This window comes from Vigna unguiculata, chromosome 11, assembly GCF_037176805.1.
Source record: "Vigna unguiculata cultivar grain cowpea cultivar isolate G323 ecotype 2 chromosome 11, ASM3717680v1, whole genome shotgun sequence".
Taxonomy (NCBI): Eukaryota; Viridiplantae; Streptophyta; class Magnoliopsida; order Fabales; family Fabaceae; genus Vigna; species Vigna unguiculata.
In genome coordinates, this window is record NC_140802.1 from 32,453,161 (window position 1) to 32,477,764 (window position 24,604).

The following is a 24,604-nucleotide window of genomic DNA, read 5'->3' on the forward strand; positions in this document are numbered from 1 at the left end:
TGTACTGAATTATGCGAGACATATCGAGATGAGAGGATTGAGATTCAGGTTTATCTAATTGTACATATTACATTCTGGTTTGATTTTATGTCTTGTAAAGTTATGAATGAATGAGTGATGGAAATATTATGTAAATGTGGGTCTATTAAGACTTGTAAAAAGTGCCAAAAACCAGTAGCATTGCGCTACTGGTATAGCGCCCGGCGGCGCGAGGTGAACCGCCTGGCGGTAGAGTGAATAACAAGTGGCAGTGGCCACTGTTAGCACTAGGCGCCTGGCGGTAGGGTGGTGTCCGCCAGGCGGTGACGGAGAATTTCGGGTCCAATCTGGGCCGCAGCACCTGGCGGTGGGAGTGTGACCGCCGGGCAGTTTTCTGCCAGTATCCGCCTAGCGGTGTCTAAGCGGTACTAGGCGGTTTGTGTGGTTGTACAATTATCTTCTTTTGCTTGATTAGTTAACTCGAAGGACTAAGTTCACTTCTTTTATGCTTGGGTTGATGGACTAAGTCTAATAGAGGTCTGGGACGTGCTTGAGTGGTGGAACGCATGATGGGCATGGAACTATATGAGTTCCCGTCGGCTACTATTGGGCGAGGAGTCCTTAGTATGGTGATTGCATGCATTGTGCGCACGATGGACAAGGAACTGTGATGTTCCCATCGGCTACTATCGGGCGAGGAGTCCATAGTATGGTGATTGCGTGCGTGCTAGGGTCCAAGTTGTGTAAGCTTGGATGTGTTACTACAAGCGAGGAGTCTGTAGGGTTGGACTATGAGCAGGATTGGCTCGTAGGGTTGGACCACGAAAGGGATAGTTTCGTGGAAGCACAGTGAAAGTCCCAGGACCTAGTTTCATGCATGGGACTCAGGAAGGAATCTAAGATTGTGGTGAATAACTTATACTTAACATGTATCTGTAAATTTTTATTGGGATGGGTATCATATTTAATTTGTTTAATATGCATAACTCACCCTATCTGTGTGTGCATGGCGATGATCGGATGATTCGTTATCCGGGAGCAGATGACTTGACAGGTGAGCCGGGAGACGCTTGAGACCAGAGAGAGGGATGATTTGGGATTTTTGAAGATTTAAACTTTCTGATGTATTTATGTTTTGGACATTAGCCGTTTTGGCTTTTATGAGTTGTAATGTTTTTGAATTGTGAACGGTTACAATGTTTTGATAGTACGACTTTTATTTCCCGCGTTTTGGGAATCTGCGTATATAAATGAGGAAAATTTTTATATTGTCGTATTTTAGTCTCATTTATTTAATTGTTTGTGATATTTTTAAAGTAATATTCCTTAGGGATGTTACAACTAGCATACTAAGAAACTGGAAGCAGACAACCCAACACACAAATGTAGCACCAACATGCAATGCATGACCTATGAGCCATCCCCATCGCACATTCCTGGGGTTATTTCACAAATTGAGGAAGACAATGAAAACATCGTACTGAACAAAAAGGATAAAGGGTTGTCTTGTAATGATTGGCAATCAGAAGACTTAGTTACTTGTGAAGACAACAATAGTGACACAACAGGGGATGAGATAAGTCGTTGTGGTCCATTTGAGACATGTTTTATGCCTAAATTTATGTCTGATTACAAATGGGAAATAGGAACAACTTTCATAGATAAGATTTAATTTATAGAGGCTATTAGAAGTTATGTTGTACATTCTAAGAAATTAGAAATTTCATAAAAATGATAAAGAAAGAGTAAGAGTTAGATGCATTGGGCTCAACAAAAATGTGAATGGTCAGCTTATTGTGCCAACTTGCCTTCATGTAATACTTGACAATTAAGGAGAGTTTTGGATAATCATAGTTGCAACCAACAGTTTAACATTAACATGATTAATGTAAAATGGTTGAGTCAAAGCATCAACATGGCGCGCCTGGAATACTACAGTGGCACTAGGTTGAAGCATAGACAGTGAGGATGCCTTTCTTGGTTTGGAGAGAATGGCGAGAGAGGTGGCGATTTTGTTGGTTCGAAGAGAATGAAAAAATGAGCTGACGAGGGCAGAAGAACGAGGAAGAACAGTGGTAGAAGAATTTTCTAAGAGAGAAGAAACAAAAGTGACGAATTGTTTGTGGGCTTACAATGAAGACAGGGTGGTGGTACAATGGGCTTCGACGGTAGGAAGACGAGAGAAGAATTGTGCATGTATGGGAAAGTAAAAATGAAAAACATTTTTAAACCTCATCAACTATATCATGACGGTTAAGTCACCAAACTGTCATGATTTTTCCATTCCACAACAGATCTAGGTCAAACCGTAGTGATTTTTAAAACTTCCACCGTGTTTTGGTTTCACTATGTTAGCATGATAAACGTCGTAAATCAATGTTGATGGGACTTTTTACACTAGTGTGAACTCAATCTTCTCCCCAAGTGGTCCAACCTTGTACTAAGTTTGACTTCTCTATTCTGTAACTCTTCTTCAACTTTATCAAAAATTCATCCTTTGATATGCAACACCCTAAATTGAAACAATTTAAAAATATCCATTTCATTGTAGATTTTTTATTGGTAGTAAAAATTTACCAAGATGAGAACTGAGGTTTGATTTTTCTTTTAAATCTCATGAAAATATATAAACAAAAAAGCACAAGTTTATTTTTACCACTACAATACATTCTTACAAACAAACACGACAAATAAAACAAAAGAGATATTGATACAAAGTTATGACTAAATTTCCCAATAAATAGTCACGGTTAATGCAAATATTTGCAAACCTTAACAGTGAAGCAAAGCCAACTATGACACAAAATTGGATCTCCAAATCACTACCATTTTGTCTTCGAAAATCAAACCCTAACTCGTTAAAGTGTTTTTGCTGTTATCACGCAGTGAAAAATGAAAAGGAGAATCCTAATCTGGTACATAAAATAAAATATGTTAGACTTCTTTTTATCCCATGTAAACAGATTATTTATATAAGAATATAAATCGCTTTTAATTATATACAAAAATTTCACTAATTTTTTTTTACACGAACTTCATCATTATCAAACGTAAATTAGATGACGTAATGATTATTTTTATGTTAGTGATTAGTCTAATTTACAGTTTATTTATTCGTAAAAAAAGTTTAGTCTCTTTTACAGTTTTTAGAATAGGAATACACGCTATTACCATCTATTTTATGAGACATTGAAGGTTCACTATCTATTTGAAGTTTCAACCCTTTTTTATCCATTTGTCTATTAATGTTGACTAATACAAATATAAGGAAATATCTTGTAAATTTTTTTATTGATCAAAATGTAATTAAACAAAGAAATCTGAAACATTCAAAACTACAATGCTCTGACTTTTCCCTTGAACATTTTAGAATTAATGTATCTAAGGTATTATAGAGATTTAGATATACATGCAATATCGTAAATAAATTAAATGCAAAGAATTAATGCATCTAATGGTATTATAGAGATTTAATTACATGAAATACTGTAAATAAATTTAAATAAGTTAAAGAAGGAATAATACAGAAAATAAATTAAATGGGTGCATTTATCAACTTAAGATATATACAATGGAAATTGTTTAATTGAATTCTATGCAAGTCTTAAAATACGAGTATAAATTTCTTGAAAGTGAAAAGAGTTAGTACGATGTAATTTTAAGAAAGCTATATTTTTAAAATTCAAAATAAGTGTTTTATTTAAATATTCTAACTGAAGATATTCTTAAATTGTTATTCTTTTACCAATTTTCGTTTTCTCAATTCAAAATTAATACACGCCAAGAGGATATTTGGGTATAAAATTCAGATAAATTAAATGAGATTGAGACTAATGCCTTGGGAAAATGCAAAAACGAAATAAATAAAACAAGCTTCTCTGCAAAATAGATATATAAAGAAATAAATATAAATCAAATCAAATCAATATTCATTAATTGAGGTTTCATAAAATATGACTATATTTCGTGAAACTTTTTCGAGACGTAAATGCAATATTCTCAATAATTTAATTGTTGTCAAATTATAGTTAACTTGTTATTAATAAACAATGTTAAGTAATGCATAGATAATATTAAAAGACAATAAGAATATAACTTTCCAATCCTACGAGAAAATATTAGATTATGAACGGATTTTAATTTGTTGATAAATTTGGTCTACCTAGATAGTTCAACAATAATTAGAAAAACACTAATATATCTATACTTGAATGGAAAAGAAACCAAAGCTTTAGACCCCCATATCCTAACAACTTGAAACAATTACAAATAATAATTTATAATTAAATATAATTGCATAAGTTCATTTATTTTTTAAAAAGAGAAATGTGATCATTGTTTTACAAAATTGATTGAAGAAAAGATGATTTATCCGTTGATATGATTACTTCAGACACTTAGTTTTAACTAGAAAGTATTACAAATTTGCTACTTAGTATCACATTAAGTAAACATAAGATTCATTAGAGGAGATCCATTAGATTGTCCGTCTATTTATTAGACCGTTTGTTTTGACCCATAATGTAAACTTTATAAAATTTAATGTTTCCTTCCATTGTCCCAATAGCATACATTAGAATGTTTAAATAATATTAATCACATTCAAACACATAAGACATTTAGAAGGTTTAAGAATGCTTCTTATTATCGGGGATTACAACTGGTCGGTTGCGTACGGATAATACCTATTCATTACTGGGCCTACAAAAGTAAAATAAAAAATTATCTGTTATCTGTCTATTTATTTACGAGTATCCATTTAAAAAATACATGTGGATTCTTTTAAAATATGTAGGTACCCGCGTATCTGCGAATATTAAAAAAAAATATTTTTATAAATTTTTTTAAATAGAATTTAAATAAAATTATAAAAAAATATAAAATATAATCTAAATCAAATTAAATATAATTTTAATTTTAATTTTTAATTAGATGTAACCTAATAAAACATAAATTAAATTTTAATTTTAATTAAATTTAACTTAATAAAATATAAATTTAATTTTAATTTGTATATTTTGCGGGTAACAGATACACTTACAGGTAGTATGATACTCACACCCGACCTATTTATAAATGGGTATTAAAATATCTATTATCCATGATAGTAAATATTTACGGATACTAATTATCCGTGCAAATTTTATCTGCGAATACCTACGAATACGGATATTTTTGTCATCCGTAGTTATCATAAAAACTGTTGGAAAGTCTACTAAAATTGGACATTGGATTTCTAACGATTAGAACATCTAGAATTTCAACAATATTCTCATTTTTTACTATGGTAAAAGCTATAAGTGCATAACATGTATGAACAAGTATTGTTGTTATTTTAACAAAATATTTATATAAGTAATAAATAATGATACTCTAATATACTGTGAATGAAAAATATTGCATTATAAATTTTTGGATGTTATTTCTGTCTTCTCATCTTCAATTCAACTCACTTATTTACTTGATTTTTTTTTCTAATCATCTCTTCATGTAAACTCCTGCTTGCCTCTCCAAAAGGAGTTAATCAGCAAGTTGGATAATATTGAAAACAGAAAATCGATGAGTTGGAAATAAAAAAAATAATAATAATTACATTATCTCCTTAACGTCTAAATCAAATGACAATTCTTTTAATAAATAAAATATTTTAGAAGCCTTTGATTATATTAGCTAAAGAATTGGTGGAAGAAGTCTTTGCTTAGTTAGCTAAAGAAGTCGCAAGGATTAGATGAAGTTTGATTCTTAACGATAAATAAAATAAGATGGTTATGTTAAAAAGTGGTCATACTGATAAGAGAAAATTTCATTGATTCTTTTTAACTCTAAAATCAATCAGAGTGGATTACATTTATGGAAGAATGATCCATATAGAAGAGAAATGTGATGATTGATTTTTTTTCTTGGGCAAAATCTGGTAAGACTAAAAGCAATTATTGAGATGATTAATTAGTCTTTAACAGATTAAAAAAAATGAGAAAAAAAATACTGAAACAATTATTATATCCTCCAAATTGAAGGTTTATGAGAAATATAAAAAAGACTGTCATAAACAAATACACTGTATACATCAAATTCAAATCTAAAACAACGGTACAAAGTCCATGAGACAAAAGGTTTGAAACAAAGATACAATAAATTTCTAGAAAATTACTAAGAAGGAAAAGTATTATTTTTCAAACACAAAAACTTCTTTTACATCTTAATTAATAATGTTATTTTTACATAAGAACAGAAAATTTAAAGTAAACTACAGTAAAAAGAAAGTTGTACATCACCAAAGTAAAAAGGAACATTCTTAAATTTATTGTTCTTATCATTTAACCGCCACAACCACCGCATCCACCACATCCACCACCTCCGTCACCGCAACCGCCACCTCCACAACCAGTACTGCCACGGTTACGCTTGGTACTTTTGTTTTTGTTTATACAGGCAAATATGATTATTGAAATAATAGAAAGAGAGGCAATAATCACAAGAAACAAAAATATGGGTGAAGAGTGAAGCACCAAACCTTCTTCAACTTCATTTCCATCACCACCATTAACAACAACAACAAAGTGTCTAGCCATGTAACTTTTCACTATAACTCTTTATATCATGACATTACCGTACATGCGTGTTGGCTATATAATACTTTACAAATTTGGAATTATGCCTAAGTCAACGGATATGATGTTCTTAGAACCACGAAAATTCCAAGAACTTTCGATCATGCCTTATCTTTTTCTTGAACTTCACAAAATGAAACAACACGTATATATTGAAATGGACAATTAAAAACGGGTTGCTAATTATCTTTTATGGAAGGCCGAAAGTACATTTTGGGTTAAAAGGAAAAATGACTTGTAATATTAAATGGGACGATCAAAAACCGGCTTTTCATAACCTTTGACTTTGAGTTCCTGGGAAATTACCAGGTAACTACTTGAAAATCATACATATCAAATTTGCTTATTGACTAAGCAATTTTTGTGTATAAAATGAACGAACTCATGAATATTGGAACATATGAGAAGTTAAAGAAATATTAGAATTAAGAGAATTAACGAAATTAACTTGACTGGATCAGAAGAAGCTCTGGGTGCTCTCGTTCCGAACTACGAATTTGTGCAAACAAATAACAAACCAGCAAAAGAAGAAACCAGATAAAAAATGAAAATAACAATGTAAATAAAAATGGAAAAAAAAAATCCCACATCTATCTTTCTTCATATAACTACAAGGATTTTCGAAAAAACAGATATACCTATATTCTAATTAATTAAAAGTAATAGAATATTTAAAACATAATCAAATCAAACGATATAAGCAATTTTTCCATAAATACCTGTATAGATTTACATGGAGAATGCTAACAGGTATCTTAGGCCACCAGGTAAAATATAATTAATGATATATAATTTCATTGTTTTTACGTTGAAAACTGAAATAGTTAACTTCATTAATTAAAATACGATATATTTATATGACAAATTTTATAAATACAAAAATACTCTTTGAAATTTTTAAGCAATATCTATCTCATACAAAATAAGTATTTTGTAATTTTTAAAGTCTTTACTAAAAATGATTTTGGATATACAAATTTAAATATAGTGTTTGACTTGAAAGTTTAGGTAATCAAAATTTTTATATTGCTAATTTTATGTCTTTATAATTGATAATTTCATATATTAAAATATTGTATGCTTCTTTTATATGAAGGATTTTGTTAAGTTAAGAAGAATGTTGGAAAATGTTATCAAGAAGTCAAAGAAAGAAACTCAGTGAAGTCAAAGAATGTTGTTTTCTTTTTCAATTTTTTATATGTTTAACATGGTTAGATTTTTTGTTAATTTAAACTTTTTATCTCTAATTATATTTTAAGTTTTAGCAACAAAAAAGTATAAATATTTAATAATTTTTTAATGTTTTATTGGTGTGCATTAAATAAAATATTAAATATAGTTCTACAACGTTTATGTACCTTTTTTTTTCTCTAAATACACTATAAAAAAACGTCTCATTAATAATCAATTTTAGTAATAAAAAATTATTAGACACTATAATGATCAATTCAGATACCAATTTACAAGATAAAAAAATACTGGTTATTAAAATAGTCATTATTATAAATAAAAAATTATAATTAGTCTATAAATTTATTTATATTTTTAAACATTACTTTTTATCAAATTATTTTAAATTCAGTTTTCAATTTTAATTCATACTCAATTATTATATTATCTACAATTGTTTTTTATTATATCACATCAATAATATGAATTAAAAAAATTTATCTCATTTCTTTTTAATCTATCTCACTTTCCATTCTAGTTATGTTCCTTTATTTCCTTTTTTGTTATTTCCTACATTCCAAACAAATATTTATTTAAATATAAGTAAATTTTTTCTATTAAAAATATTTTTAGGTTCAATTTTAGAAATTATATTTAGTGATTGAATCTAATTTAAGTATATTTCTTTTAGTAAAGCATATTTTTATTTTATAAAATAAAATTATTCAATTAGTTTAGTTAAGGTCTCACAACACTAAAAAAGTTGAATAACATTAGGTTATTTGATATAGAAGTTCCAAGAATAATAGAGCGTTACAGGCTAAAAGAACCGATCCACAGGCCTGTTAAGGAAAATATGAAACAAACTAACATTTTGAGTCCACTGACCACTAAAGTCCGGTCTGCATAATTCAAAGGGGTTTTCTTCCTGCACTCCCAACTTTCCTTTTCTACACCCCCAATTTTTGTGCAAAGACCATAATGTTCCTAAAACAAATAAATAAAAATTATTATATGAATAGTTAAGCAGTAATTACCGCTTACTTACTGCTTACCAACTTTATTTACTTTTCAACAACTTCATCTTTTTTAAATATGCACCCCCAAAATAATTTTTCCCTCACTCATACTCTCAGTGAACCACCACTCGACGAATGGTTGCTCTTTTTTAATGTTGGAGCTGTTTCTGAAGAATTTTCCTTCTCTTTCGTTCTTCCCATCAAGAATCTTGCTATCTTTCAGTTTTTCTCTTCCTCCACATTATTCAACTTCATTCAGGTAAGATTCATTCCATTTGAAAAGTTTTGTTAACATTTTCATTTGATTAAAACATGTTTTTTCTTTCTGTAGTATAAGTGTGAAAGTTTACTAAATGAAAATCGGCTTTAGAAACCCGGAAACTATGTATTGTAAAAGCCGTTAGGATATACCGACTTATGAAACCCGTAAAAGCCGGTTTGTGAAAGCCGTAACAAGCAACTTTTTGAAAGCGTGAGAAAGAACCGGCTTCTGAAAATTGGTGTTACCGGTTTCTAAAAATCGGTGTTACCGGCTTCTGAAAACCGATGATACCATTTTTAATTAATTGTATTTGTATTTTGCACGGTCTTAGCTTATGTGTTATTATTTTTTTTAGGGTGTTATAATTGGTTAATTTAGAGATGGAAGTGTTTATTTTAAAGAATTGACTAACTTTCAAGGAGTGAACCATAACTTAAATATGGAAGATTCTTCAATCTTTATTCCTAAGATCGGTGGCGATTACACTGTAAATTTTACTACTCAAGAAGTTTTTTCTACACGTGATGATTTAATTGAGTGGGTACGAGGTGTTGCTTTTCAACTTGGTTTTGTTATTGTTATTATAAAATCTGATACAGCTAATGGTCAACCTGATAGAAAGACATATGTGTTGCTAGGATGTGAAAGAGGTGGGAAGTATAGAAAATATAAATCTGACCTTCAACCTAGTATAATCGGGACAAGGAAATGTGAGTGTCCTTTTAAATTGAGAGGTAAACCAATATCTAATGGAGATGGTTGGGTATTGAAAGTGATATTTGGGTATCATAATCATGATCTGTCTAGAACTTTAGTTGGTCACCCCTATGCTGGTAGATTAAAGTCAGATGAACAATCATTGCTTATCGGCATGACTAAGAGTCAAGTTAAGCCTGCAAACATTCTGCTTACCCTTAAGGAAAATAATGAAGATATTGTCACAACAATAAAACAGTTGTATAATGCGAGATATACTTATAAGCGATCTTTAAGAGGGTGCATAACTAAATTACAACAGTTGATGATGTTATTAGAACGTGATAAATACATTCATTGGAGTAGATGTGTGGAGGATTCTGAAGAGGTCAGTGAGCTTTTTTGGACACATCCTAATGCAATTAAATTGTTGAATGCATTTAATATTGTTTTGTTGATGGATAGCACCTATAAAACCAACAGATATAGGCTGCCTCTTCTTGAGATAGTTGGTATCACATTGACAGGCCTGACTTTCTCTGCTGCCTTTGTGTTTTTATCAAGTGAACGACATAATAACTTCATTTGGGGTCTCCAAAGGCTAAAAGAGTTGTTTATCACATGTGATGGTTTCCCTAAAGTCATTGTAACTGATAGAGACCTTGCTTTAATGAATTTCATAAGCATTGTGTTCCTTGAATCTTATCATCTTCTTTGTCGTTTCCACATTCAGTATGGGTGACTTGTGTTCATGTTGGGATGCAATACACAATGTTATGATGTTGCAACATAACGAAATCAGGGCGTCATTTGAAAGAAGCCTACATGTCAAGACTCATGATTTCAATATTATCACGTACAAGAAACTAGTGGGTGTTGTATCAAGAGTTGCTTTGGTACTCATTGCTAATGAGGTTGATCGGGTTAAAAACATTGGATTTGATAGTGAACTTTGTGGTTGTATGTTGAGGCAAACATATGGTTTACCTTGTGCATGTGTATTAGCTAGATATGACGTTGGTGTGATACCTCTAGGTGAAATACATATTATGTGGAGTAGATTGAGTTTCTCTGATATTTTATCAGCTGAATCAATACTAGAGTTGGGCATTCAACAAGAAATTAATCTCTTGACTAATCGATACAAAGAAGTTGACATTACAGGAAAAGTCACAATCAAGCACAAGTTGAGAGAAATTGTTTGTCCAGAACAAACATCAATGATTACACCGATGCATAAAGTTAAAACTAAGGGTGCACAAAAGACTCGAGCTTATAGATTTGAAAGATCTACTAAGCGTGACCCCTCATATTTTGAGCATGTGGATGCCTTCCATGATAGTCATTTGGGAAAGAAAGATTCTCAATCTAAGGCAAAGGCAAGGGCAAAGGGTACTTATGAATCTATGCAACAAAAATGAATACTTATGATAAATCAATTTATGTCATTTGTCACCCTTATATTCTTGATGTCGTTGATGTCATTGTTGATGGACATTGTGGATGCAGATGTATTGCTGCTTTATTGGGTATGGGTGAAGACTCTTGGCCACTTATCCAACATGATTTATTTAAAGAATTGAGTCAATACCGAGTCGAAGAACTAAGGAAGTCCTTGCTAGTAGATTCAACTTCTAGGGTATTCTCTTTTACTTAACTTTGAATTGAAATTGACATCTTATTTTTATTAATAATTTTTATAACATTGACATCTTATTATATTCAGGGTAACATGGACAAATGGATGACTATACCTGACATGGGATATCTTATTGCTAATAAATACAATGTCATATTAATGTGTTTGTCATTGGTTCAAAATATGACAATACTTCCACTACGTTCTACACCATCCGTTGATATAAGGCAACATCGAATGATCAGTATAGGACATGTTAACGGTTCACATTTTGTGCAGGTATGGTCGATTATTTCATGTTTACACCTCACATTTATTACATTTTCTCTAGCTAATAGTAACATATGGTTATGTTTATTACACTTAATAATTTTTAGGTTAAACTATATGATGGTTGTCCTATACCAATGGTAGACATGATTTGGTCTCATTATTGTTATCGTGAGGCTAGAGCATGGTCACCCTTTTATGTTAGTAGGATGCAAAAATTCGTGGAATTGATTGGTGTTAATTGTAGTTATGTAGACCTACATTGTGACTGATATATTATATTTGTTATGTAAACCTGCATTGTGACTAATACCATGAATAACATTGTCTAATAAAATAAAGTCCACAAATAACATAGTCTAATACCATAAATAACTTAGTGTAATAAAATAAACTTCAATGTCGAACATTTCAGTCTTCTCCGTTCGTCTCGACACATTCTTCAAATGCCTCATGAGTATCTTGCAAGGCCTCTTGAGTGCTATTCCACGCGATCGTGCCCTCACTGACTTCCCTACAATCAACCATCCTCTGTAAAATGGCTACAACTCGTCTCAGTACACCCTGCAACCCTCATAACATGATGTCAAAATATAATAAAGTTTTCTAATGATAACGTAAATAAAGTTACTCACTCGTACACCGCTTGATGACTCTATCTTTTTGGGTACATGTACATCATCTAGGACATCACAACAATGTTGGGTCATGAGACTTGGTCGATCTTCATTAGCACCTGCAATGACATAAGGATGTGATACACGTCGAAACCACTACATGTATGCCTCAACACATCGAAATGGAGGGAAGCAAGAGTGAACTGTGTCAAGACATGTCTGTCGTAGTGTAACCAACGATTATCAATCGTAGTCATATCAGTCTCTTGAACCATAGTTGGAGAGATGGGAATTGGCTGCACATAGCCATATTACCTTAAAACCCTTTCTGGCAAATGACAATGAAAAATACCTCCATGTCGAATGAATCTAGAGAAAATAGAGATGGGCTCAAACAGATGAGTGATGTGATGAGTAGCACAAGGGCTCCAAATTACCCCATCATATGTCAACATATCTATCTGAACTCAAACGTCTCTCACGGAGCATATTTGTCGCCCTGTCCGAAAACGTGCCATCCGAGGTTGAGTCTCATCATAATTACCCACCACTTCCTTCCCATACCAGGGAAGTGCTCATATATCCAACTCTACATAAAAATAAATTCAAGTTTATTACATTAACAACTTTTAAAAGAAATTCAAAATGAAAGTTAATGTATACCTGTAAAAGAGTCGGATATCCAGCTAATTGTTTTGTATATGCAAAGCATGCATCTCCTAGTTGTTCGTAGATGTGAACAAGTGTAGCGACTCCCCATGCATATCCACCACATGTTACAAGATCTCTGAACAACAAAAGGTATGATACACTAATGTATGTTGAACTTTTGTCTGTAAATATTGTGCATCCAATAAGATGCCACAAGTAAGCTCGTGCGGCATACTCCCATTGCTCAATCTCACAATAATCTTCATACAAATCTCTCAACCAACTCAATCGCACATGGGGTCCTCAATATTGTCTTAATTCAGCTGTGGCCTTTGCCCGATCCACCCCTAAGAACTCAATTAGTGGTGCCACAGCACCAGCATTATCTAGAGGGACATTGGGACAAAACTGTCTGATTATAGGGAGATGAAGAAGCATGGACACTTCATCAAGTCTCATAGTCATCTCACCAACTGGTAGAAGAAAATTGTTTGTCTCCCGGTGCCACCTTTCCACAAAGGCAGATATCAGCCCCTTATTAGCATACTCATATGATATGTCACAAAGAGGCATTAATCTAGAATTCACAACAAACTACTCAACATTAGGGTGACAAACTCCTAATTTATTGCATTTTTTACCATGGGAAATCATTTTAACTCCCCCCGGTCCTAGACAAAAGATTTACACATCAAACCATATAAATAAAAAAGACACATCATTAAAAAAAATTTAATCACAACACTAACCTCGCCTTGCCATAGTAAAAATGCAACGTGATCAGAATAACTATAAGTAAGGAGGTATCATATGGACCTCTAAGATATGCAACCCCTTCTTCGTGCTCCTCTTGCACTTGTTCAAAATCTTATGGCTCGTCAACAACAGAGTCCATCTACATGTTGGTGTTCATGAACGACATCCACCCTTGGTACACCAACATCACCTTTACGGGCTCTTTTACGAGCAGATGCATTAGGTTTTATTCTCTGGCCTTGTTGAGAGCTTTCTGCTTCAACTAAGTGAGCACCATGAGTCCTTGCCATCTAAAAGAAATTATCAATTCAAATATACCAAAAAAATAAATAAATAAATCTTTTTCAAAATTTTCGGAACCAAATCGTGTTTTGAAACCGGTCATACCAATTTCAAAACCCATTGCACAAAACCGGCTTATAGAAAGCGGAATTCAGGGTACCGATTTACGAAAGTCGGAACAAGTGGTTCCTAACAGAATAACCGGTTCCTATAAGCCGGAACCACCGGTTCCTAGAACCCGAAACCACCGGTTCCTGTAAACTGGTGAAGACGATTTTCAGTTTAAAATTACAAAATATGCATCAACAACAATTTCTAAACATTTCTCAACATATCCAAAATTTATAATAATACTACAAACCATTAAAAAAACTTATCGTTCAAAATGGAACTATCGATCTCGTGCACAGTTGGAAATGTGAGAAATGCTGAGGTAATAAAGGACTGGTGCGAAACAAAACCAAAGAAACAAAAAGTTTAAAAAATGGGAAAATGAGAGAGGGGTGCGACACTGCTAGGGGAGAAGGAAGTATGTAAGAAAGATGTAGGGTTTTTTAACTTTTTACCCTAGTCAACTTTTAGTCAAAGGTAAGGTTAATATGAGAAATTTGAAAAAGTTGGAGGTGCAGGAAGAAAAATTGGGGGTGCAAGAAGAAAACCCCTCATTCACGTTCTGAGAGAATCTTTTGTGAGAAACCAAACTGCAAACACGAACCCCATCTTCTGCCTGCAAAAAGCCTTTAGCTTCATTTATAAAAGTTCAATTTTTTATTGTAATAATGGTTCGTCCTTCTATTTTAACGCTTTCTACTTTTGTCAATGAATTTTGTTGCCTAGTGTTATTTTTTTCTACTAGAAATTTGAATTATCAGTGCAAGGACAAGGAACGAGTCGAGACTCGCACTACTGACGGGTGTAAGTCCTAATTTTCTTTTATCAGCATCAAACACATCTATTATATAACTTTAAATAAGAAAACTTAAGTCTAATAAAAATATTTAATTATCCCAACTTAATATCTTCACACATGTTTATTATCCTGGTTATTTGGCCATTCTCCGAAATTTTGCACATGACTCCTTATAGTGACACATGTACACCTCCTTCTTATAATCCATATTCACTTCATCTTATTTTCACCTTCTTATTTCATATTCATCTTCTTTCTTCAATCTTGAAATCTCTCCACCTCATTCATTTGTATTCATCTTCTTCCTTCTTGCTTGAAAGTTAGTTCATTTCTTTTTCCATAGTTTGGTTTAAAGGTTACGTTGTAGCTGCTTTGATTTTCTTTGGTTGAATTATTTTTCTTCAACATGCTTTAAAGCTTCAACCTATCTTGATTTTTTTTTCAAAGCTTCAAACTTACGTTTGTTGCTTTCATCTTCTTTGAATATTGTTATTTTGAAGTTGCAAGGTTTCATATGTTTTCTTGGTTTAAAGTTGGTTCCTTCCTTTTGTCATAGTATTTTCTTAACCTTTCTTGATTTTTTTTGGTTCAATGTTGAAGCTTCAAGCTTTCTTTATTTTTGTGGTTGAAAGCTTCAACCTTATGTTTGCGGTTGCTTTGGTTTTCTTTGTATATTGTTATTTTGAAGTTGCAAGGTTTCATTTATTTTCTTGGTTTAAAGTTAAATCCTTTCTTTTGTCATTATTTTTATTTTGTAACTTTAAAGCTTCAACCTTTCTTGATATTTTTTGTTGTATGTTGAAGCTTCAACCTTTCATGGTTTTTTTTGTTCCTGCGGAAACAATAACAAAATATCAGGGAGCACAAATTACGTCTTACCCAATCCTTGATTCCATGAGATGGATACTTCTTGATTCTCATGGGTACATCATCTTGTAGTGTTGCCGGATTGGATGTATTGGGGGTTACATGCAGAAAAGACTCTGATCATCAACTCATAGGAGCTCTCAAAAGTCAAATCACAGATTAGAATTAATGAATTGCGTACCTTTAATTAATGGAGTCCACCTGTATTTATAGAACTTTAATCAAGAATTACCTGACTTATGGGCTAGGCTACACTTGGCTTGTATGGGCCTGACTAAGGCCCAATCATTAGACTTATGATCAAATTTCGTAAATTCCATACTTATTTCCTAAGTTTAGAATTGGCGGCCTTCACTGATACGTCCTCTTAGCCGCTATGTATACGTAATCTTTTCGCATAGTTAACTAATATTCCTTTTATGCTAGGACTATAAGTTGGCGGTTGGGATCGAGTAGTTAGCCATATCGGTCCTAACCGCCTAGTATAGTACATATTTTTTTGTTCAAAATTTGTTCTTTTATTAGTTATATAATGGATCTCATGTCTATATATTTCTTTTGCTGATGGCTAGGAAACTTGATATGATCAAAGATATTGATGGAAATAGAGAGACATTGAAACTAGTAGTCAAAATTATCGATCTTTGGGTTATGGGAAACAAGGATTTTTCTGGATCAAAAGGATGCATGGAAATGATTCTTATGGATCAAAGGTAACTTACTTGGTCAAAGGTTCTTTTTTTTTTTATACAAGGAAATACTATGATTCTGATTTTTATATAATATAAATTTGTTTTAAAAAATCAATTTTTCTATTCAATTTCTTCAAAAGAGGTTATTGCTCTACTTTTTGTTTTTATTTGTTCAGTAGTTATTCATCAAAGGTTGTATGTACTCATTTTTTAACCAAACTTTGTTTTCATATCTGCAGTTTTCTTTCATGAAAGTATTTTCCTATGCTTCTTATTCGGTAAACACATCTTCAAGGGTAGGTATTATTTAACCCAACTTCATATTAGTGTGTTTGTTCGTAAAGAAGAAGTTTATGCTATTGTTTTACTTCTCTTTTGTAATTTTTTTTTCGTGAAATGATGATAACCTAACCTTTATGATTGGAGATCCCATGAATAAGGTTCATATGGGTAAAAGCAAGTCACTTGTTAGTTCTGATAATACTAAATTGATTTTAAATCAATTATGTCTATTCCTATGGTGTGTGTGTGTGTGAAAGTTCTAGAGACTGCATTATTTAGAGGTTAAACTTTGTAATTAAAATTCTATGTGGTGTAAGAATTTTAGCTTAAACAAAGTTTTTAATGATTGTCATATCCTTTACGGGTGGTGTATGATTGCAGCATACACTTGATGAAATCACCTATATGAGTGTCGAGTGTAGCCATTTGTATAAGATATTGGCATGATCTTTAGGGCATTCATGAATATCGGCACGCACATGGCCTAATAAGCGAAACACATCGGTAATAACAAGAATTGTGGGGATGTACTATGATTGATAAACCGCTAACACACATTAAGTGTTTTTGGTTCATATAGCTTGTTATACTAACTATACTATGTGTTAAGTTTCTCAATCTATGACTAGTTCATATAGCTTGCTATACCAACTCTAATGCATTACACCATATATGAGACCCAAAATTTTCTTCTTTTCTTTTTCCTATATTTACCTTTTGCAATATGTTGGAGAATGTTAGAAATCTAAGTATTGCAAAAGCAAAAGTCAGAGAAATATAAGGTGAAGTGTGAGATTTTTTCCATCATTTTCGACAACAACTCCATGTACATGACTGTTGTGAACTTTATCCTCAAGTCATGGGATTCATCAACAAACCATGGTGGGCATCAAGGATATTTTGTGTTTTTTTTTTTGAATAAGTCGTGGGTTTTTATCCATTTTTAGCATTTATATACTGAGATTTATGCTTACCTCCCAAAACACACCTTTATACTCTATTTTCCTTCTCTCTCATTCTCTCATTTTTTTTTCTCTCATATTTATTTTATATTATCCTGGGTTTACCTATTTACTTTTTTAGAGTTTCTTGTAATTCTGAAATCCTCGGAAAATCTGGGAAGTTCTTATTGTATCCTATGGGAATTGTGCAACACTCTGCGGATAAGTCCTTAAGGGTAGTGAATCTACACGCCTTAAGAAGTCCATCTTATTCGTGTTTTATATAGCTTTTACAACAATTTGTTGGGTCTATTGTTTCATTCGTTATCGGATCATTCATTCATGTTTAGTCTCACACTCGAGATATAATCTCGTAAAGCTGCAGGAGGACCATGAGATCGTTGAGAATAACACAAGGGAACCATGGGTGAGGGATTAGTCAGAGGCAGAATTGTGTTTTTTGTAGGTGGTGGTGGAGTGTATGGAAGGGCCGCATACGGAGGATTATCTGGGACAACATTAGGTATGACATGGTCTATGGTGGTGAAAGAAGTGTCAATGGATTCATACGGAAAAATATCTTCATGGAAGACAACATCACGACTAGTGAAGACTTGGTTAGTTTCAAGATCATATAACTTGTAAGCGTTTTGGCCAAGAGGATAACCAAGAAAAACACATTTTTTAGCATGGGGAGAAAACTTATAAGAAACATGAACATTAGTAGCATAAGCAAGACATTCAAAAACTTGAATGTTTGAATAAGAAGGGATTTTACCATATAGGCGCTCAAAAGGTGTTTGACGTGATATAAGAGGCGTAGGCAACCTGTTAATAATATGGATAGCAGTGGAAACACATTCTGCCCAAAAGTGTAAGGGAAGATGAGCTTGAAAACGAAGAGTGCGTGATGACTCAAGGATATGTCTATGTTTATGCTCGACAACTCCGTTTTGTCATGGTGTGTAAGTGCAAGAATGTTAGTAAGTTGTTCCTTGTTGTGTAAAAAAATCTGGCAGAGAAAAAATTCCCTTCTATTGTCAACTTGAATATTGGTTATATTGGTATTAAAATGGGTTTTGATAAAAGAGAAGAAATTAGTAAGAAGATGTTGGATTTCACTTTTATGATGGATGGAAAAAATCTAGAAAAATCAACCATAATAGTAAAAAAATATCGTGCCCAAGAAAGAAAAGGAATGTTATATGGTCCCCACATATCACAATGAAGTAATTCAAAAGATTTGATGGAAGAAATTGATCTATTTGGAAAAGGAAGGCGTGTCTGTATTGCAAGAGTACAAACATCACAAATTTTATTTGATTCTAAAGAGAGGTTTAACAAAGTTTTTGCCATGAAATCTAATCTAAATGGAGATAGATGTCCTAGTCGTCGATTCCACAAGGTAGTAGAAGTGTTTGAAGGAGAGATGACTTGGTGTCATGGGATGTGAGTGATGGAATGGGAGTGTGTGACTTATTAGATGTCATTACAACCAAGTAATAAAGTCCACTTTGTTGTTTACCCAAACCAATTGTCGTTCTCATCATCAAATCCTTTAAAATACACCTAAAAGGAAAAAAAATTACTGAACAATTTAAATCTCTTGTGACCCGACTTACTAACATCAAATCTACTTTGTAAGATGGTACTCTAAGCACATTTGTTAAAGAAACAATTGGACTTAAAGGTAAAGTTCCAATAGAGATAATAGGGGTATGGTTACCATTTGGCATAAAAATTGGTGTTAAAGAAGTGTTTTCTTTACTGTTGACAAGCAAGGTTGGTGAAAAAAATAATGTGATCGGTGGCCTCACTATCAATTATAAGTTTGGATGGTGACAAACCTGAAGGAACATTGGCGTTGTTGACCTTATGATTAGTTGACGGAGATGATGCATTACCCTGCATAATAGACAACATCTGTTAAAGTTGTAGTTCAGTTAATCCATTCATTATGGACTGAAACTGTTGCATCACTGGAGACGCTGTGACATTATTTGCTGAAAATTGACTATTCACATTGGGCTTAGAATAAACATTTCGGGTGACTCCATGCCTTAGGTGTTTAGGAGGATAACCGTGTAACTTCCAGTATGTTTCTTTTATATGATGATCTCTATCACAATGAGAACAATGTAGAGGCTTTCGATTAGATGAATTAAAATGAGAAGCAGGAACTTGTTTGCGTCGAACAATAAGGGTTGTTGGTTCATTCTTTTCAACAACCATGGCTGAAGTTTCTATTGTGTCACGCGTGGTGCCCAAATGTCGTTGTTTTTCTTCTTGAATGATGGAAGAATAAGCATGTGTAACATCAGGCAATGCATTCATTAAGAGAAGTTGGCCACGGATAACACTATAAGGTCATTCAACCACATAAGAAACTGCATCAATTTGTGCCTTTTATTGTCTACTCCACAAGTGCAGGTTGCATTACTATAGGAGCCTAAATCATCCCATAATTTTTTTAACTTCGTGTAATAGGCTAGGACTGTCATTTGATCTTGAGACAAGTAAGCAATGTCTCTCTCAATCTGAAAAATCTGTGGTGTATGAATTTAGCGATTTTGAAGATCTTCCCAAACTTCATGAGTAGTGTCATGGAAAATAACAATATCTATAATATCAGGTGTCAAAGAATTAAAGATCCAAGATAATATCATGTCATTGCGTTTTTACCATGCTGCATATTCTTCTGGTTTATCTTCCATAGAGGGTGCCTTGAGAGTTCCATCAACAAAACCCAATTTGGATTTTGCATTTAAAGAGATGGTCATGGCTCTACGCCATGTCGAAAAGTTGTCTCCATCTAGAGGTTTTGAAACAAGGACCATTCTGGGATTGTCAGAATGATGGAGAAAATAAGAACTATTGGAATTTGGTTCTTTTCAGTTGTTAGTCATGGAAACAAATATAGGAAAAGATAAGAATGAATGATTGATCATAAGATCATTTCTACTCATGATACCATGATACCATGTAAAGAAAACAAATAAAAAGAATTTTGTGTTGTATTTTATTAAAAGGAAAAATAAAAATGTATATAAAAGAGTATCTATAATTAATATATACAATCCTTACAGTTATGCTATTATTCTTATGATAATGTAAAAATGTGAAAATTGTTTATATAATTCTAACTATTTTAATAATTAAAATATTTTCTCATGATTTAATTTCTAATAATCTCTTTTATGAAGAGTAAAATTATCATTTCTAAACGAGCTGCACCAAGAAATAGAAATTTGGGATGCAGGAAATAAATGTCGTGAAATGGATTGATCTTTTTGTGGGAGGGTGTGAGAAATAATGGACTGGTGCGCAAGTGGAAAAATTGTTAGTGAATTGGGTTGATGTTGGTTATTAATGGGCTTTGGGAAGTAGGGTATGGGTACGTCAAGTGGATTAAGACAATTTCTTTTAGCACCTTCATACCTTCTTTCTACACCATTGACAGTGTGGGAAAAACTCACATTTCCAGGGCATTGAAGACACACCGAAAGCTCACTTAGAAACTTTTCCAGGGCATTTTTGGTCTGTTAACTACACGTCAGTTTAATATGTTAACATTAAAAGTAAAGTTTTATATAAAGTACTTAAATTTATCGGGATAATGAAAATGAGAGAATTAATATAAAGTAGTGGTTTATATGAGAATCAGAGAAACATGCCAAATCTGCATATTCAGCAATGCAGAATTATTGTGCAATAAATGAGAGAGTGGTGGCCTTGAAACATATATGCACGGGAGTTACTGCTAAAACATAATGATAACATTTCCCAGTGCCTCAAATTCTGAAATACTTCCATCCTCATTAATGACAATTTTTGGAAAAGGTGATTCATCAATAACACGGTTTCTTCGAATGAAAAGATAACACTTTGTAAAGTTCATTCCTTCGTCAAATTCTTCATAAAGGGAAGACGGGATCCATTGAGTTTAAGTGTGTGAATGGTGGTGATTCAAATGCTTCTTATTTATGCTACCTTTCCCTTAATTAGAACGTTACATTAGATTCGTCCACGTAAAGAAAAAATTAAATGGAAAAGGAAAGAAAAATCGAAATATATATATATATATATATATATATATATATAATTTTAAATTTAATTTAATCTTATAAAATTAATTTGATGAAATGTTTATTGTAAATTCAAATCAATTTAATTTCATTTTGAGTTCTTAATAAATTTAGGATCATGATGTGCTGTTAAAGACGGAATGATATAAGTGTTATCTTATTTTTTTTAATTGGTTTTCGCTACATCTAATTGTTTAATAATTTTATGATTTAATCACTCCATTAATAATCAGATTACAAAGTTAACAAAAAAATTTTAAAAAGTAGAATTTAGTATTAAAAGATATAGTTTCGTTGAGTATTCGTTATACTATAAAAATTTAATTGAAAATTGTTATATTCGAAAGTGTTTGACACATTTTTTTTATCAATAACTATATTCGATTGTTTTTTTAAGTAAATATTAAATTAAAATACATGTAGTGGAAATTGTTTATAAGAGTTGGTTAAAATTAAAATTATTCTTTCAATGTAAATTATATATGTTCCGATCTCAATTCACGTAGCATTGTTACGTTAATCTCATTTTGTTGTAAGAAGTCAAACCAAAAATACATTATGTTATATCTGTTAGCTATAATAGTTACTCTTTGCTGTATAAATACGTTTTCTGCTATTCATTTTAATACAGAAGTTTAATCTCATTCAGTCTCATATATTTGTTCCTCTCACTTTCTCTGTTCTACTTTCAATCTTTATTACGTTGCCAACTTTGATTTCAATATGGTATCAAGAGCATAGGTTCGCCTGTGTGGTAAAAGGAACGGAGTTGTTCGATCGTGTAAGGAGGACACTACTACAAATTCTAATATTACATGGGAATTTTCTTACAAATTTGTTAAAAAAATTTGCAAGAAAAGACTTTTTCCTGCTATTTTTTCTAAGAATTTTAATTGGCAGGTAATTCCTTCGTGGGTAATTATTTCCTACAAAATTATAAAATTCGCAAGTATTTCCTACAAAATTTGTTGCGAAAAGTGTTTTATACAAAATATTTTGCAAAAATATTGGCAGCAATTTCCTGCAAATTTTTTTTTCATAACAAAATTTATAAGTATTTCTTACAAAAAAAATTTCAAAACAAAATTGGCAAGAAATATGAATTTTTTTAGTAGTGGGAGCATCGTAGTGTGGTGCGTGGCCGAGAAGGTAGCACAATCTTCAAGGATACCAAGAAAGGGTGAAGGTGTCAAGACTTGTGTAAAGTTCTGAGGAGTTTCAGAATCAAGATGGTCGGGAGTGGAAGCATCATACAAGGAGGCTTACCAATCTTTGATGGTAAGATGTTTGATGATTGGAAGATAAAAATGAAGGTTGTGTTTCAGTTCCAAGACGTGGCAGACGTGATTGAAACTGGCCCTAGAGAGCTTAGCAGTAAAGCTACAGAGGAAGACAAAAAGAATTATAAGCTGCAGCAGAAATTGGATGGCAAAGCAAGGTTCTTATTGTACCAATGTGTAAATTCACAAATCTTTAAAAAGATTTCACAAGCTGAGACAACAAAAGAGGCTTGGGAAATATTGATTAAGACATATGGTGATGGTGATAAGCACAAGACAGTGAAGCTGCAAGCATTAAAGAGGAAGTTTGAATTTCTGATGATGGAAGAAAGCGAGACAGTGGCTCAATACCTGGACAAGATTCAAGAACTGGTGAATGCGATGAAATCTTGTGGTGATAAAGTATCAGAACAACACGTAATACACAAGGTATTAAGGTCACTTCCTCCTAAATTTGATCACTTAGTGATAACTATAGAGGAAACGAAGAATCTTGCAACATTGGAGATCGAGAAACTCCAACATTCTCTAGAAGCACACGAGTTTAGAATGGATGATCGCAAGCACTGTCAAGAACAGGTGTTACAGGCCAGAACAAATTACAAAACAAATTCCAAAGGTTTCAAGAAAGGAGGAAAGCACGGAAGAAGCAAGAAGAGAAATCTGAAGATGAGTCCAAGGCTAGAAAAGATCAAAAGAGACAAGGAAAAGATGACAAGGAGTGGAAGAAGAAATTGAAGTGTTATAATTGTCAGAAGCTTGGGCACTTCGCTCGTGAATGTTGGTATGTTGAAGGTGCCAAGAACAGGCCAAAGAACCAAGCTAACTTGGCTTAGGACGAGGCTTCTTCTGATTCAAATGTGGTGATGCTTATGGCCAAAACTAGTAGCACAGATTCAGAGGAAAAGTCTTCCTAGTATCTAGATTCGGGGTGCTCCACGCATATGACAGGTAGACGTGATTGGTTTATCAAGATTGATGATTCTTCACAGGGAAAGACTAGGTTTGCTGATGATAGCAGCCTAAATTCAGAAGGCATTGGTCGTGTGGTGTTACGGGATTCAGGTGGCAGAGAAGTGGTAATTGATGGTGTTCTGTATGTACCAGGTTTAAAGACAAACCTGCTTAGTCTTGGGCAATTGTTGCTGAAAGGTTTTATGATGGAAATGAAGGAGAATGGTCTAAATGTTTACGATCAATCAAAAAGACTAGTTGTTCATGCAGATCTATCTGAGAATAGAACCTTTCGTATTGCAATGAATACTCGAAAACATCAGTGTTTTGTCACAGCAGTGAACAAGGATGAGTGGATATGGCACAACAGATTTGGGCATCTGAATTTCCAGCACTTGTTTAATCTAAGTGAGAAGGAGATAGTCAAGGGGCTTCCACCAATCAAGATTCCAAAAGAGGTGTGTAGAGAATGGATACAATGCAAACAGACTAGGCCCAAGTTCCAAAAGTTCATCCCTACGAAAGCCACTGAGAAGCTAGGAATAGTCTACTCAGATGTTTGTGGTCCAATGCAAGTGGAAACTCCTAGTGGGAACAGGTACATTCTCACATTCATAGATGATCTCACTAGGAAAATGTGG

General features: G+C 32.8%; 3 protein-coding genes and 1 pseudogene across 3 annotated transcripts; 3 read left to right on the top strand and 1 right to left on the bottom strand.

Moving 5' to 3' along the window:
* The first annotated feature begins 9,480 nt into the window (after positions 1-9,480).
* LOC114170297 (putative protein FAR1-RELATED SEQUENCE 10) lies at positions 9,481-10,479 on the top strand. The gene has a single exon (XM_028055778.2). It carries the CDS (start codon positions 9,481-9,483, stop codon positions 10,477-10,479), a length of 999 nt encoding a protein of 332 aa, XP_027911579.2.
* Positions 10,480-10,516: 37 nt separating this feature from the next.
* On the top strand, positions 10,517-11,918 carry LOC114170298 (uncharacterized). The gene is made up of 4 exons (XM_028055780.2): positions 10,517-11,129; positions 11,247-11,266; positions 11,464-11,655; positions 11,754-11,918. The coding sequence occupies exons 1-4, from the start codon at positions 10,517-10,519 to the stop codon at positions 11,916-11,918; spliced, it is 990 nt and encodes a 329-aa protein (XP_027911581.2).
* A 7,247-nt stretch (positions 11,919-19,165) lies between these two features.
* LOC146881785 (uncharacterized) lies at positions 19,166-20,037 on the bottom strand (annotated as a pseudogene).
* Positions 20,038-22,958: 2,921 nt separating this feature from the next.
* Positions 22,959-23,747, top strand: LOC146881786 (uncharacterized). The gene has a single exon (XM_085669344.1). It carries the CDS (start codon positions 22,959-22,961, stop codon positions 23,745-23,747), a length of 789 nt encoding a protein of 262 aa, XP_085525470.1.
* Positions 23,748-24,604: the final 857 nt, after the last annotated feature.

Bases quoted from the DNA above. Each gene is read 5' to 3' on its own strand.
- LOC114170297 (XM_028055778.2), top strand. From the start codon at position 9,481: ATGGAAGATTCTTCAATCTTTATTCCTAAGATCGGTGGCGATTACACT.
- LOC114170298 (XM_028055780.2), top strand. From the start codon at position 10,517: ATGTTGCAACATAACGAAATCAGGGCGTCATTTGAAAGAAGCCTACAT. The intron at 11,267-11,463 runs GTATGGGTGAAG...TATTATATTCAG, and splicing joins ATGTATTGCTGCTTTATTGG to GGTAACATGGACAAATGGAT. The intron at 11,656-11,753 runs GTATGGTCGATT...AATAATTTTTAG, and splicing joins ACGGTTCACATTTTGTGCAG to GTTAAACTATATGATGGTTG.
- LOC146881786 (XM_085669344.1), top strand. From the start codon at position 22,959: ATGGTCGGGAGTGGAAGCATCATACAAGGAGGCTTACCAATCTTTGAT.